The 16,981-nt window shown below is 46.4% G+C and overlaps 1 protein-coding gene across 9 annotated transcripts in view; it reads left to right on the forward strand.

Moving 5' to 3' along the window:
• The window catches only part of PPP2R5C (protein phosphatase 2 regulatory subunit B'gamma), a 175,825-nt gene extending 159,462 nt beyond the window's left edge, over nt 1-16,363 (forward strand). For 3 of the 9 annotated variants that reach the window (XM_039462803.2, XM_074394313.1, XM_010352358.3), the window contains 3 exons: nt 1,013-1,085; nt 6,303-6,419; nt 13,553-16,363. In XM_039462803.2, the coding sequence (XP_039318737.1) occupies nt 1,013-1,085; nt 6,303-6,419; nt 13,553-13,684 (322 nt within the window). In that variant the 3' untranslated portion in view covers nt 13,685-16,363. Of the gene's footprint in view, nt 1-1,012; nt 1,241-6,302; nt 6,420-11,431; nt 11,503-13,552 lie in introns of those variants that run through there. The other 6 variants (XM_039462805.2, XM_010352360.3, XM_039462804.2 and 3 more) reach the window with 5 other exon arrangements.
• Nucleotides 16,364-16,981: the final 618 nt, after the last annotated feature.

Raw genomic sequence — 16,981 nt, forward strand, 5'->3', positions numbered from 1 at the left:
CCGGGCCCGGGGAGACAGGCAGCCATTCCTCTCGAGCGCCAGCTGCGCGGCCCGTTCTCTGGGCGCTCAGTGCAGTGTGCAGATGGATAGGAAGCATGCCTGCAGCAGGGCTTTCTGATGGCGGATCTTCCTCTCCTGGAATCCCACAGCATTCCCAACAGGACCTTAAAGGTTGTGTCGTACATTTTCTGGGTTAAAAAACTGGGATCCTGGCCAGGCGTGGTGGCTCATGCTGTAATCCCAGCACTTTGGGAGGTCATGGCGGGTGGATCATTTAAGGTCAAGAGTTCAAGACTAACCTGGCCAACATGGTGAAACCCTGTATCTTCTAAAAATACAAAAATTAGCTGGGTAATAATGGCACGTGCCTGTAATCCCACCTACTCAGGAGACTGAGGCAGGAGAATCGCTTGAGCCTGGGAGGTGGAGGTTGCAGTGGGCCTAGATCATGCCACTTTACTCCAGTATGGGTGACAAAGTGAGACCCTGTCTCAAAAAAAAAAAAAAAAACTTGGATCCGAGTTAAGTGATTTACTGAGAGTCATGTGACTCTCAGTGAAGTCAGTCAACAACCCAGGTCTCCTGGCTCCTATGACTTTTCCTTTTTAATATTGTCAGAATGGGAATGCTGGCTCCTTTTACACTGGTCCCTTTCCACTGTACTGCAGTCTTGTTTTTCAGTGGAGGTATGACCTCTCATCAAAATCATATAGGTCCCATAAAGAAATAACTAACCAGGGGAAGGGGAAGGATGGAGACCTAAGACTTACTTATGTAAGGTTTCTTTGAAGAGTTCCAGTTCTTGGACATGTTGAATTTTTAGCACTTTAATACTTTCTAGGTTTAAATCTTGGTTTGTTTTTCGTGTGTGCTCAGCACTGTGGTGAGTGTGGCGATTGACGGAGAGGGCCGCGGGAGGAGCCGCTGCTACTGACCATGCCTGTGCTGTGCCCATGGCGTGTTCTGGTGTGTGATTCATCTCTAACACAGATGACGTTTTGCTGTTTTTCAGAGAGAAGCTAAAAATGAAAGAACGGGAAGAAGCATGGGTTAAAATAGAAAATCTAGCCAAAGCCAATCCCCAGGTACTAAAAAAGAGAGTAACATGAAAATGTCCAGGGTTACTTGAATGTTTTTATAAGATAGGAGTATGTCTTCATCATGGGAGCGGGGGGGACTTGATTTCACTAACACTGTATATGAAAATGCCTGCAATAAAAAGTACTTTTAAACTTTGTAACCCTCCTCTTGTACAACTACTTATTTTGCCCCATAACGTTTTTACCACAGAATTGACTTTTTTTCTCTGCTTTTTAAATAAGATCTGAGTCTTATGAATATACTGTGGTAAAAAGAAAGCTTAAATACAAGCCAAGACTGTGCTCTCTCTCTCAGACGTCATAGATGCTGTAACTCAAACAATATTTCCCTTTTTCTCATGAAATTAGTTCTAAAAGGAAATTCAATTGGAAATAGATTAAGGATGACATTTTGTCATCCTCTTTCTTTGTATGAGGTGTCTGTAGGCCCAGCCTTTCATCATTAAAACTTAGCTGAATTCTGCCTCGTTAACAACTAACCCTCCTTCCTGTCCCAGCAGTGGGTGCCAGTGTGCCCTGGCGAGTCTGTGCCAATGGCTGGACCTCCTGGAGCTCCCGGCAGTTCCAGCTGCCCGGGCACCATGGTCCGGGGGGGCTTCCGGTGTCATGGTCTTTGGGTTTTATGTACACTGGTCTAAATGATCAATTACCGTGACAGTTGTTCCTTCATGTTCTGTGTGCCTGATTATAACAGTGCCTCTTATAAAGGAAGTCTTTTTCAGAAAATCTCTTGTCCGAATCTTTGCCACTCTAAGAATTCTCAAGCTTTCCTTCAACTCTCCAGAAAATATTTTGCTGAACAATTTATTTCTTTTAATAAGAGATGTACACAGTTATCTAAGTTGGTTTTAAAATTTCTCTGACATTTAATAAAAAGTTCTACATGAATATAAAGTGAAAAGTAGATATTTACCTATAGAACAACATATTGGTTTGTATACTCTGGTAAAACTACAATCAAGAAACTCAAACAATAGGAAAAGTGAGCGCCATTTCTAAGTGTAAGTCCTTGAGCCCACCTCAAACAGGCAGCCAGCATTTTTCTAGCAGTATTTATTCATGCTTACATAGAAATGCTGTTTTAAGATTGCAGTCTAAAAAACTGTATAGTCCTTAATTGAGGTAGATAGCTAGAGGTATCTACTTTAACTAATTGAATTTATGTTGAAAGTGCGGTTAAAAAACTGATACTTGTTTTAAAACAGTAACACGGTAAACCTGGGGAGGTTTGCAAGGCCCAGCCCTGCCTGACGCTGCCTTGTGTGTCTGGCCTTGTACTGAAGGGCCACAGGTAAAGGGGTGCGGACAGGTCTCAGTTAGAATTTTCCAAGACCCCAGCACACACGCATTCAAAATCAGCAGCCTCGAAACTCGAGAAACCATACATGCACACGCACACACACACGAATCAGAAGGGCTGATTTTATTTACTTAGAGATAACTTATGAAAATAACTTATTGAAACAATTGCATAAAATTGTTATATTACAAATCCAGAGTTGGTGGTTTATGTTGACAAACCTGGCCCAGTTTCACTGCTGTACATACTGTATAAAACTCGTGTTTCTTCCAAAGTACGTATTGTTCTCTTTTGCTTTTTCTCAACTTTTCCTGAATGTTCTCGAGTAACTTTGTGTATTCTTTTTGGTTGCTCCCCTTACAAACGTCTGTGGTGATGGCAGACGTGCCCTGGGTTTTGCACTGGACTTTGACGAACTGTGATGCTGGAGCTTGGCCCTGCCCTGTCCTCATCTGTGTGTTGATGCCATCTGTGACGCAGGCCCCATGAGTCTCATCTGCACGCTCTAGTTGCATGGCACGTGGTCTCCTAAGCAGAAAATACTTCATGGGTTAATACTTCAGAGCTGGACACTCCGGCCTCAGTACTTGCTTCTCATTCTCAGGAGAAAGTCTCTAGATTCTGGTCACTGTTTGCCATTACAACCGCAACAGAAAGTCAGCACTGTTGTGGGTAACACAGTCTTTATTGCTGTAGTGAAAATAATCGGGTTTTCAAGGTTTGGTTTTCCATCTCAGACCTGCCTGTGGAGACTAGTTTGCGGGCTTTTTAAGGCGGGTTCCCAGGGACTCGCTCCGTGTTCCCTGAGGCCCCCACCTCCCCTGCAGACTGAGCCGCCATCCGCTCAAACACACGACGCGCCCAGCAGGCGTTGGGGCCCGGGAAGGCTGCGGTGCCCTCAGGACTGCATCTTATTTGAGGCATTATGGCAGCTTCACTGGGGTTTTTAATGTCACACATGATTTAATTTTTTAAATCATGAGATCTTGGCAGTTTCTAGCATAAATGTGTTTCTCCTAATCCATCAAAAGGGGCCATATAGTATTTTACTGCTCCCCCCAGCTTTCGTGGGAACCATGTGAAATGACGACGGGCACTTCTGTGAACTCAGAGTGACTGTGGCTCAGTGTTTGCGGCGACCGAAATGGTGCCGTGAGCGGCCCAGGGCAGGGTCTGGGCTGGATGCCTGCCTTTCCTTTGAGAGAGGAGCTCATGTGGGGAACGCATCTCAGTGGAGGGTTTGGTTTGTTTTGTTTTGTTTTGTTTTGAGACGGAGTCACGCTCTGTTGCCCAGGCTGGAGTACAGTGGCGCCATCTCGGCTCACCACAACCTCCCCCATCCTGGGTTCAAGTGATTCTCCTGCCTCAGCCTCCTGAGTAGCTGCGATTACAGGTGCACACCACCATGCCCAGCTAATTTTTATATTTTTCGTAGAATCGGGATTTCACTGTGTTAGCAGGGCTGGTCTGGAACTCCTGACCTCGTGATCTGCCCGCCTCGGCCTCCCAAAGTGCTGGGATTACAGGCATGAGCCACTGCGCCCAACCTTCAGTGAAGGTTTTTACTCCTAGGCAGAACCCTCTGCTGCTGGTGCCCACTATGTGAAGTTTATTTTGCTTTGAACATCTGGCAGCGTTCTTGTGTGGGGACATTCTCCTTTGCCCTGTGGGCCAACGAGCCGTGCTCCAAGCACAGGCTTTTTGTGGGTCTCATGAAAAGCACTGCTCATTGCCTGGAGTAGTCGGAAGCGGAAGTGTTGGGGTAAATGTCTCAGGAGTCCTGAAGCCACTTAGGTTTCTCGATCTCCCCACCTAACTATGAGCCCCCTCCAGGAGATGCTGTGTCCCAAATTGTGGAAATTTCTAGAGATACAAAGATGAGAACAAGACACAGCCCCAGCCTTAAGGAGCTTACAGTCCATTGGGAGAGGCAGACGAACTCAGCTCGGATGATCAGATTGTATTAATAGCACACCTGGGGTGGGTGGAGGCGCTGGAGGTGGCAGGACTGGCTTATCCATCCCCATCTCCAAAGAAAGACGCACAGTGTGGGGCCAGGCTTCTTGGTTTGGCTGAGGGCGCTCACCAAGTGAAACTTGAGGGAAGGTGCTTGCGGCAGAGGTAGAGAAAAGCAGGGACACCGTGCGTGGCAGGTGTTGGCCCTGGAGGGGAGTGGGTTATGCGGAGGGCCGCTGTGATCTGCTGAGAGGTGAGGGTGGAGAGGGAGCAGAATTTGCCCACAGCGTGAGCAGATATTAAAGAGCCTTAAAGGACAAAAGGGCCCAGTCCGACCTGCATTTTCGCAAGCTCTTCTGGCACAGTGGATGGTGTGCTGGGGCCGTCAGGGTTGGGGACGCGTGTGGAGATCGTGGTGCTGGGCGGAGCTGTGGGAGTGAAGGGAAGAGGGCGCTGAGGACCCGGTCCTGCTGGCATTCGAGGAAGGAGCCCAGCTGAGGGCGTGCACCCCAGCTATTGCGGGGGAAGCAGAAGCCAGGTGGGCCTGGAGTTGAGCAGCAGGGCCTGGGCTAGGGGACAGGGAAGCCTGTGAAGGAGGAGGCGCAGGGGGTGTGGGAAAGGGCCGAAGACGGCGCACAGGAAGGAGCAGCCCAAGATGCCTGGAGGAGAGGCTGGGGTCACAGAGACTGAGGGAGGCTGCAGTTCAGGGCTGAACAATGGCATTCACGGTCATCATTCCCCAGAGAGGGCCAGTGAGGCAAGGCCGGGAAGGGCTTAGCAGCCAGAGGACACCCATAGGGCTCGTGCCAGATGCAGCTCCAAGTGAGGGCTGACATCAGATGGTAGCTGAGAATGGAGCTGCTCTGGGCTGGGAGCGGTGGGGGGCAGGGATGAAGCAGGAGGGTGCTGCTGTGTTAGGGGTACAGACTGTAAGAGGCTGAAGCTGGGAACCCACTGGGCAGAGAATGGGGGCACATGGATGAGAGCAGCCTGAGTGAGAACCCCCGCTCCCCTTTCCCCAGCTCAGAGGCCCTGAGCAAGTTACCCAGCCCCTCCATGTCCCAGTTCCCCCATCAGCCAGGTGAGGGTGCAGCACACACGACTGTGCAGGACAAATGGGTACCCTGCACAGTTTCCAGCTCACGGCAGACACAGATGCCGCTTCCTTCACCTGTCCCCTGTCAGAGCAAGCAGACACTGCCCGCAGTCATGCCGTCCCAGGCACCCTGCCTCCTGGAACCCTCACAGCCACCCTCCGGGGTCACCTCACCCCCACACTACGCTCATGGAAACGGCGTCAGCCGGGCCCAGTGGCTGAGGGCTGAGCCATCTTCATCTCAATCCAGAGCACGGGGAGAGTGGAGAAGTCCCAGGCCGCCGTAGGAAACAGGGAGGAATGGCAGGCTCACCCAGGCTGCAGTTGTGTTGGTGGAGAGCAAGTCACGGGCGATGTGATGACAGGGTTTCATAATCAAGTTGGGAAAATGGGATAAAGGGGAGAGGGAATCGTGCTAGCCACCTTGATGAGAGGACACGATCATGACAGGACAGGGAAGGGAATCATGAGGTTGGAGGTCGCTGGCAAAGAATGGGTGGCCGGAGGTGAAGGTTCCAGCAGTGAGACAGCTCCTGCCACCCAGCCCAGGGCGCGACCTAGCTTGGCTGCTCTTGCATAGGTGCAGAGCGGCCAGGAGGGGCTTGGAGGCGATCTCTGGGGCCTTTAGGGGACCGGCTGCTTTGCTGTCTCCACTGAGTGCTTTCTGCTTCCAGAAGTCAGCAAGGCACGTCGTGCTGCAGGTGTAGGCGAGTTTTCCCCAGAGTGGGCTTCCTGTGGGAGAGGGTCCTGGCAGGGGGGCAGGGGAGATGATGCGTCCCTGGCCAGGATGAGAAGCTTGGAGTTCAGAGCCTGGGCACCTAACAGAGTGACTCCACACTTTGCATTGCAGTACACAATGTATAGTCAAGCCAGCACCGTGAGCATTCCGGTTGCAATGGAGACAGATGGGCCTTTATTTGAAGATGTGCAGATGCTGAGAAAGACAGTGAAGGACGAGGCTCATCAGGTAAAAGTGCACCAAGCTCAGCTGGGCGCCCGTGACAGATTTGCTTAAGAAATGCACACACTTTCAGTAGGCAGTGTGATTTACATCAGTGCCTTCTGTTTAAGCCGGAATTAAAGATTAAATTTTGCTAGTCTTATAGGAAACATTTTATCTATAGATCTTAGTGATCAAATTACTGGAAACCGTTTTTAAGGATTAAGTATGTGCCTGAGCTTTGTATCTCCATTTATCAACAGTAGTAATCCCAGCTCTTAGCTCTTCTTTAAATGTTAACTCCAGCAGAATCGAAAGCTTCACTGCCATTTCCACCCCTCACTTTTCCCTCCGCAGCCCTCTGGCTTCTGCTTTGGCCCAGAGATGCTACCTTTTAGCTCTTCACAGCAGACGCTAACAACCCCTCTCCCAAGGACACCTTGCCCCTCACCTGCCTCGCCCCCCTCCCAGGCACTGTCTTTCAGTGCTTATGTCACAGACTTCCTCGCCCCTGCTCATAGACCACCTCAGGTGATGCCCCTGCTCTCGTGGTTTTCTTTCCTTTGTTTTAGAGTGAACATAGAGATCACCCCTGATCCAAAGAGAGCCTTCTACCACTCTTCCTCCTAAAGTGGGCATGTGAGCACTTAGGCTTTAAAGAGGACAGTTTACTCAGTTCCTGCTTGGGTTCAAGGAGCCTTTCAACTGCTGTGTTGCCCTGAGCATCCCTCCCTGTTTCAACTGCCTATAAACAAAACAAGTATTCCCAAAGGGTCTGGGGACCTTGACCTTTCTCGCTGAGAAACTTGAATCACTTTTTGATCAGCGAAAGAACTCCTAAGGACATCCAGTTCTAAAATTCTGCTGTAAAAAGTGAAAGTAGGCTGCTCTGCCTGTGGAGTAGCCTTTCTTTTATTCCTTTTCTTTCTTAATAAACTCACTTTCACTTTTTTTTAAGTGAAAGTAGCTAAAATGATCCCCATTATTGTATACTGTACACAAATGGTTTATAAAGGTAGTGTCATTTGGAGCTCACTTAAACCGGGAGGGTTTTTTTTTTTTTTTTTTTTTTTTTTTTTTTTTTTTTTTTTTGAGACGGAGTTTCGCCCTTGTTACCCAGGCTGGAGTGCAATGGCGCGATCTCGGCTCACCGCAACCTCCGCCTCCTGGGTTCAGGCAATTCTCCTGCCTCAGCCTCCTGAGTAGCTGGGATTACAGGCACGTGCCACCATGCCCAGCTCATTTTTTGCACTTTTTTTAGAAGAGACGGGGTTTCACCATGTTGACCAGGATGGTCTCGATCTCTCGACCTCGTGATCCACCCGCCTCGGCCTCCCAAAGTGCTGGGATTACAGGCTTGAGCCACCGCGCCCGGCCCGGGAGGGTTTTTAAATCTGTTAGTATTTGATTCAAATAAATTCTATTTTCCACCTGATCAGACAGGACAAGGCATTGCCAAGAAAGAGCACAAAGAGACGGTCTCAGAGCTCAGTGCCAACAGGCAGCCCTGAGCACCCGTTGCTGCAGAAGCTGGAAATGGGGCCTGTCTGAACCGGCCCGTGCTGTCAATGTAAAAAGCCCATGAGTACTCTGAGCACTGCCTGGGAAGAGTGTAAAAACCTCTCACTTGTAATCTTTTTATTCTGTGTTGAAGTGATCACGTTTTGATGTGCAGGTTGAGTATCCCTTATCCAAGGTGTGCAGCAGTGTTTTGGATTTCAGATCTTCGTGGCTATTTGAACATTTGCCTTCTGTTTACCAGTCGAGCATTCCTCATCCAAAACGTTGAAATCCAGAATATCCCAGTGAGCATCCCCTTGAGCGTCATATTGGTGCTCAAAAAGGTTTGGATTTTGGAGCACTGCAGATTTTCTGATTAGGGATACTCAACCTGGATGAAATAAAATATATTATTAAATGAATGTCCCCCCACCCCCCCCCCATTTCTTTTTACTTTCTGAATGTGACTTGTAGAAGATTTAGAATTACATGATGGCGCTGTGTCCCAGTTGAGCTGTGCTGGTCTGGGCTCCTTTCTCAGAGCTGCACAGGACAGGACTCGCGGCACCCAGCCCCACGGTAGCTGCAGCTGCCTGCCTCTTCTGCTTCTAATTCCTCAGCTCAGGTGAAGAGCAAAATAGATGACCAAGTGCTGCTTTCAGCTCATCAAAGCCTGAAAATACTAGAAATGCAGTGCAAATTCGCTCCCTAAACACTCTGAACATCAGTAACTAATTTTCTATCTAATCCAGTTGGATTCCATACTTTCCTCACAATGAATGTTCTTAGCAATGAACAGATTTCATCAAAAACACGAAAATGTGTATATATTTCTCTTTGTGGGAGTGTTAATGTTCTTCCTTCTTGATATTTTCTCTATAACTCAGGAATTTCAGGTTGCCTTTTTAATCACCGTTTTGATTTTATGGCTTCAAATTTGCTAAAGACGTGCAAGCTGTCCTTGCTAGTGCACACAGAAGGAAAACACAGTGTCTCTCCTGTGAGGGAGCCTGCCTGGGAGTTTGTGACCACATGTTGGTTTTTAAGACATGAGGCTATACACTTAAAAAGCCAGTTCTTGGCCAGGTGCGGTGGCTCACACCTGTAATCCCAGCACTTTGGGAGGCCAAGGCAGGCAGATCACCTGTGGTCAGAAGTTCAAAACCAGCCTGGCCAACATGGTGAAACCCCATCTCTGCTAAAAATAGAAAAATTAGCCAGGCATGGTGGCAGGTGCCTGTAGTCCCAGCTACTTGGGAGGCTAAGGCAAGAGAATCACTTGAACCCGGGAGGCAGAAGTTGCAGTGAACTGAGACTGTGCTATGGCACTCCGGCCTGGGCGACAAGAACAAAACTCCATCCCCACTCCCTACCTCCCTGCCAAAAAGCCAATTCTTACATATTAAATAGCTTAGGGTTGGGGAATTTTTCTTTTTGGTATAGCCTTTAACTTAGGTCAGAATTAAAGCTAGGCAAAGAATAAACTGTATCCAAAAGGTAATGTACCTGAAAGGTATGTACATATTTAAAATTTAGGTCCTGCTCTGTAGTAGATTAAGAACTTGATCAAGAATGCAAACCAAAATAGCATTCTGTCTTGAGTAAAGCTGCCTTTAAAAGTCAGCTCTAGTATTTGTGTGATATTCAGGGCCCCAAAAACTTCCAACAGGTTGGTCTGTCCACTGCCCTTGGGAAGGGGCATGTCCCCTCCTGAGAGGCTTACCATATACTGTGACAGGAAGGGGCCAGTCCTGTGGTCATCCACTTGTTTAGTTCTGAATACACACACGGGCAGGACAGTTCTTGGACAACTCCTGTAGCATGTCTGCTTCCTCGTTTTCACAATTCTTCAGATTGTGTTCTGTGACGGGGCTTCCTGTGTGATGGACATTCTTACAACAGCAGTTCGCTCACCTCATCCTTAGATCACTATGAATCATGTTCCTGAGTCAGAAGACTCAATGTCATTGGGAAGTCATTTTTCCCCAAATTAACGTAATCTCCATTAGAATCTCAGCAGGCTTTTTTTCCTCAAGAAATTGAAAATGCTCATTCTGAAATTCATATGGAAATGCAAAGGATCTAGAATAGCCAAAACAACTGTGAAAAAACAAAGCCGGAAGACTAACAGCAGTATGCAATTTCAAGACTTACCGTGTGTGTTTGTTCGTTTTTGGAGACAGGGTCCCACTGTGTCACCCAGGCTGGAGTGCAGTGACACGATCACACACACTGCAGCCTCAGCCTACTGGGCTCAAGCGATCCTCCCACCTCAGCCTCCCAAAGTGCTGAGATTACAGGTGTGAGGCCCTGTGCCTGGCCCGGCTCCTAATAGATTTCTCTGGATCAGTTGAATCAATTGAATTCAGTTGAATTCAGCCTATCCAGATGAAGACATTTATGAAGTCCAGTCTCTCGGTGTAATATTTGAAATGATAAATTCTGCTTTTTTTTTAATTATTATTTTTAATTTTTATTTCTATTTTTTTTTAAAGACAGGGTCTCACCATGTTGGTCAGGCTGGTCTTGAACTCCCGACCTCAGGTGATTCGCCCGCCTGGGCCTCCAAAGTGCTTGGATTACAGGCGTGAGCCACCACGTCTGGACTTTTTTTTTTTTTTTTTTTTTTTTAAATTTTGACACAGGGTCTTGCCCTGACACCCAGGCTGGAATGCAGTGGCACAGTCTGGGCTCACTGCAGCCTTGGCCCCCTGGACTCCAGCAGTCCTCCCACCTTAGCCTCTCCAGTAGCGGTGACTACAGGCACCAGCACACTTGGCTAATTTTTGTATTTCTGGTAGAGATGGGGTTTCACCTGTTGGCCAGACTGGTCTCAAACTCCTGGTCTAAGTGATCTGCCCCCCTTGGCCTCCCAGAGTGCTGGGATTACAGGCATGAGCCACCGAGCTCCGCCAATAAACATAAGTTGAAAAACGTTTGGAGCGGTTTTCCTGAAATTCTGAAAAGCCCTATTGTTAAAGCAAAAAGAAGGTTACCAGTTCAAGGCTGCTGTGAGCTATGACCGTGCCACTGTACTCCAGCCGGAGTGACAGAATCAGACTCTGACTCTAAAAATTTAAAAAAGAAAAAGTACCAGGATGCAGGAAAAACGTATGTGAACAATTTGGTGACCAAATTGACATGAGAAATTATAGCTAAAAACTAAGGTTTTTTGGGTTTTATATATAGTCATTTGAATATATTCAGTGCCCTCTTAGTTTTTTTTTTCAGCTAACTTGATTTTTCCAAAATAATTTCACATTTCTTTCAGATGATGTTAGTGTTGGGTCGGGACAGGGTGAGAGAGTCGAAGGCGTAGCTGGGGAGTGGGAAGGAGGCCCTGACGCTGACGGAGGGAGCAGGCTGGATTTTTGTGGAGAAATTCAACCATGTATTTACCTATCCATTACTGACATTTCCTTCCGGAAACTAGTATAACCCTGTAACTAGTAGAACATCCAAAGAAAACTAGCAAATATCACTGAAATGACATTTGTATTAGAGACATTTCAAATGTTTGCCGTTCTCATTTTTAACAGTTGGTCGGGAGAAAAGCAGTGGCAGCCGTGCAAGTCAGGAAGGTGTAGAGAGACGGCAGGTGGCAGTGCAGGTACTCACGACTCAACGTGGAGAGCACGTGGGAGGCCTGTTCGCTGGGAAAAGAATTGATGAGTTAATGTGTACATGAAGTATTTTCCCTTTTGTCCAAAACAAAATTAAAGAAATGTGATGGCTGGGAGGCCGGGTGCAACGGCACGTGCACTTTGGGAGGCCGAGGCGGGTGGATCACAAGGTCAGGAGTTGGAGACCAGCCTCACCAATATGGTGAAACCCCATCTCTACTAAATCACAAAAAATGAGCCAGACGTGGTGGCGGGCACCTGTAATCCCAGCTTCTGGGGTGGCTGAGTCAGGAGAACCACTCAAACCCAGGAAGCGGAGGTTGCAGTGAGCAGAGGTTGCTGTTTGCTGGGAAAAGAATTGGGAAAAGCCTGGATGACAGAGTGAGACTTTCGTCTCAAAATAAAATTAAATTAAATTTAAAAATAATTTAAAGAAAGAAATTTGGTGGCTGGGTACCATGGCTCATGCCTGTAATCCCAGCACTTTGGGAGGCTGCGGCAGGAGAACTGCTGGAGGCCAGGAGTTTGAGACCAGCCTGGGCAACACAGCAAGACCTTACCTCTACAAAAAGAAAAAAAATAAAAATAACCAGGCATGTGTTACATGCCTGTAACCCTAGCTACTCAGGAGACTGAGACAGGAGGATCCCTTAAACCCAGGAGTTCGAGGCTGCAGTGAGCTGTAATCACACCACTGCATTCCAGCCTGGGTGACAGAGACCCTGTCTCTAATGTAAAAAAAAAAAAAAAAAAAAAAAAAAAGCTTAAGAAATTTGGTCCCTTAAGAAATGTTGATTATTTCTATACCAAATTAAGTAGTGAAGTTTGAATTCACACCTTTCTAAGAGGAAGAAGACTTGCAGAGCCATGCATGCCCAACCCTTGGTGTTCTTTTAGCACTTACGGTTTGCATTGAGCCTCTGGATCTGCCCATGGGCTGCAGAGCAGAGGCTTGTGTCTCCTGCGGTCTGTCCCGCCCCCACCGGCATGTTCACCTGCACACCCATCCGCCAGGCCCTTCACCAGCCCCACCATCAGCATGCTGTCATCTCCCTGCCTCCTGTTCTTCTCACTTTCTTCCTTTGTGGATAGTAAAATTATTCTCCGCTTTGCACAGCATTTTAAAATGTCTGAGCAGAAAGGCCCATATGTGGCCACTGGCTTTCTGTCCTTTCAGAGGCTCTGGGGTCGTGTTTGGGTTCTCAGATGGCATTCACCGGTTCCAGCTCCAAGGTTTTTACTGTTGCCTTTTTCTATGACAATGTTTCTTCTCTGTGAAGTGCCTGTTTCAGCTGTAATTACACATTTCAAATATATAAAAATCTTGGTTTTGTTTTGCTTTACTTTGTTTTACAGATCAACATAGAATGAGCATAAAATTCAGGGTAGAAATTCACCTCTGAGTTTCTCATGGGCTGAAGGTAGACATGCTTTACATCCTCACACGGTAACACGCTCTTACAAGTACTGTGATGGGGTCATTTTTTTTTTAAGTGAAACCAAAATTTCCTAGACTTTTAGGGAGACAATGGATTGGAAAAAAAAGTATCTTTTTTTTTTTCCAATTTGATAGAAGTTTGAAATCCAATTTAAGTATGTTTTTCATTCATCCTTTTTTTTTTTTTTTTCCCTTTACCTCCAAGGAAATTTCTACTTTCTGAAATGCTTCTGTAGGGGATATGCCCATAAAATGGCTTTAATGACATTTATGAAACAGGAGGTTGTTCATGAGATTTACTAAACTGCATGAATTCTGCAGATTAGAGGTACTGCGTCCTTTATACAAGCACATTTCAGAAGATCAGCGTGCCAGTATTGAACGCACAGGCCCTCACACGAGTCATGATTTTTAGTAGCAAGACATTTTTGGTGAATATCCATGGTAAGACATGCGCCCTTTCCCTGCGGCCAGGGTGCCGGTAATGAGGGGGTGAGGCACATGTGCCTCGAAGTTGTCCTTTGACTTGCAATTCAGACGTGAGCTCGCTTTTCAGATAGCTTAGTTTGGAGCCAACGCCACTGCATTTCTAATTCCAGGCACAGAAAGATCCGAAGAAGGACCGTCCCCTTGCACGCCGCAAGTCCGAGCTGCCTCAGGAACCCCACACCAAGAAAGCCTTGGAAGCTCACTGCAGGGCCGACGAGCAGGCCTCCCAGGACGGCCGCTAGCCTCTGGGGCACCGCATCGGGGCTGGGCCCGCCAGTTCTTTTCTGGATTCTGTAGAAAATACATACTTTCTGTGCCATACCAATCAGTTACACTCAAAGTCAAAGCTTTCTTGGACCCGTTCTGTAGGCAATAACGTGCGTCCGCCTCAGCGAGAGATTAGGAGTTCAAACAATGGTGACTTCCCAGAACCCGCTGGCAGAGCCGCGGGTTGACGACAGTGTCCCACAGTGTCGTCGCCACCCCAGCGCAGTCCAAGTCAGGCTATTTCACAAAGTCAGAGCGATAGGAAAGCACCCTACCCGTCATCCTCACGTTCTCCCAAATGGAACTTAGGATCTTTTAACATAGGAGGTTCTCTGATAACATCAGTGTTTTTCAAATCAAAGGAACACTTCAGCAAGTGTGGCCTGTTTTTTAAGACTTTACAGCCTCTGGAATGGTTTCCACGTGATTGCTTCGCCAGCAGTTCTCGTTGGTTTGTTTTTCAGTCTCAGTGACGTGGCTCTTTGCTTTTGAGTTCTCACACGGCATACTGGGAAAATGACAATCCTCAGGCGCTGGTCTTTTCTAAGGGATCTCTTTGCTCTGATGAGTGACATGAAGACCGTGTCTCCTTCTCTTGTGTGTACCTAAAGCCATATTTCCAAGTCTGTGGTACTCCAGGATTCCAGGAGTAAGCTTGTCGAAGAAATTTATTTTCAAAGAGATTGCTCTGAAATGTATCTTAAAAGAGCTTGCTCTATCTTGACAGAAATTGGAGTTTAAAAATTACATGTTCGTATTTTTATTTACAGATTTCGTTTGCATTCAACTTAAACATTGTTGCCCTTCAAACAAAGCTCTTGAATTGATAAAATTATAGTCTCTAAGAATTCCACATTTTACGGAAAGTCAGAACAAAATCGTTTTGAGTTAAGCCAGTTCTTAGCGTAATGCAAACTGCAGCTGCCTTTGAGCATCAAGTAACCGAACAGCGTTGCTCGGGCCGGCGCTGCCGCAGCCTTCACTTAAGGCCGCGATGCGGTTCTGAGCGCTGGGAGGGGGCGCCAGCGAGGAGGGGGTTCCATGGAGCTCTTTCTGTTGAGAAGAGCACACATTATATCAACACCTTGTCAGGAAAATACAGTGTCTGAGTTTTCGTCGGTCTTCAAATGCTGCTATGTATTCCACAGGCTTCCTTGCATGTACTGAGCTTTTGTTTTAGATGGAATAGCACAAGGAGAAAACTCTTTCAGCTTAGCGCTTTGTCTATTCTTTATTTCTCTCAGGGTGGCCCGTATTTTGACTTACTTATCCTGCTTGAAAGCTACTTGAGATTTGTACTGCTATTCTAAACACGTGATTCTAGTTTCTTTTATCTGTGGCATAAGATTATATAACTTAATGTTAAGTGTCTTGACGCATAAAAGACAAAATGTGGCTTCTTTTAGGATCTGTTTTTTCATTGAGGTCTCGGGTATCCTTTAAAAGACGGTGAGCAGCAGACGCTGCTGCCCCTGCTGGCTTTAAAGCCACTGGCAATGCTTCTGTCCTCGTGTCTTGAGGAAAATCACCTGGGGGGAGGGGACTTCTCATGTCAAGAGCAATCGCAGGTATGAAATGCAAAGATCGCCCCAGCTAAAAGTGGACAGGTCCGCGTTGTGAGACGAACACTTCCTGAGAAACTTGACAAGTATCTCTCCATTTTACCATTATGAAATCTATAATTTAAAAAATAAAAAAACAGTTTAGATGCCTTCTCCTTTTGAGGGAAAAAGGGTGCTTTTTATTGTATAAAGCAGCGTCTTCTGTATTTTGATATACCATTGTTTGAACTTCCGTCTTTAGCTGATAGATTCCCAAATATCCTTGATTTTGGATGTTCAGTATGTTTGTGAGAGAGGTTTCTGGGAAGACTCTCTTTTTGCCCTAGGGAAAAAGCAAAATATCAACGTTTGGGTGACTGTGTAAAGCTCAATGTGTAAGAACATCTTTTTGTCTAGGTTTTATTTCTGCTCTTTATTGAAGACAAACACTCACCAAAAAGAGTTTTGAGAGAGACTAATTTTCTTTGGCAAGAGTATTACTTACTGTTTTGGCCTCCTCCAGTTTCCCTCGCTAGTACTCGGACTCCTGTGCTCATCATTCAGCGTACATATCACTGTATAGAGACTGTTTACTCTGTACCAAACTGATTTCAAAGTACTGCATTGAAAATAAACCGGTGACTGTTTTTCTTCATAAAGTTCTGCGTTTGGCGTCTTCACTCTTTCCAAAATGTATCTGTACATCAGAAATGTCACTATTCCAAGTGTCTTTTTAGTGTGGCTTTAGTATGACTTCCTTTTAATATTGTACATACATTGTATCTTTGTTTTATGGTAATAAGTAATAAAAATGTAGACTTCATATTTTGTACAAAATGTCCTATGTACAGAATAAAAAATGTTCATAGAAACAGCAAATATAGGTAAGTGGCACAATTATTTTTCTTTAGAAAATATCTGTAACTTTATGCTTTAGTGAAATGTTAAGTACCTACATATTTTTTAACATTTTGTAATTCAAAACTTTTTGTTTTGACATTGTTTATGAAGAGAAACTTCAAACACTTGCCATTTAATATGCTCTTTTATCTAATTTTCAAAAACTAAAACGCAGTGTATCATATGGACTAAATAAAGAACATGTGAATTTTATTGCTCATCATGAAACTAAATTTAGCCATGGCGTTGGGCAAGCTGGCTCTGATATGACAGGTTCCCGTTAGGTCAGGGCTGCCCGCACACAGAGGAGCTGACTGCGGACGGCCGCTGATTGACCAGCCCGCCTGGAGCGCTGGCTGCGCCTGTTGCTAGCCACAGCTGTTCGAAGCTAAGTCTATCCGCTGATTTTTTACTTATTTAGTGGAAAAGGCAGAATGACTTTTTATAGACCACCTCTTGGTTTGGTTTTGGTTTTGAGGCTTTTTTGAGTAGGAAAAGGTGAATCAATACAGTTTATAGAAATGAAAGTCTTGAAAATTAGGAATTGCTGGGAGTGTGAATTTGGAATCCTAGTTCACCTGCCTGCTCCTCCACAGAGAGGTCACCATCCTGACACTCTTGTGAGAAGCCCGTGGAAACGGGGTGAAGGGCTGATCTCGTGCTGTGGCTATAACCTCACCTCCGTAGCTGCGTGTGGTCAGCACGCCGGATGGCTTGGGAGGGCAAGCTTTGTCCTTGAGCTTCCTTCTCCACCCGGTGGTGTCTGTGCTCCCTTCACATGGCAGATGCAGACGCTGCCACTCACTGCAGCTGGGGCACTCGGATGAGGCT

This window comes from Saimiri boliviensis, chromosome 2, assembly GCF_048565385.1.
Source record: "Saimiri boliviensis isolate mSaiBol1 chromosome 2, mSaiBol1.pri, whole genome shotgun sequence".
Classification (NCBI taxonomy): domain Eukaryota; kingdom Metazoa; phylum Chordata; class Mammalia; order Primates; family Cebidae; genus Saimiri; species Saimiri boliviensis.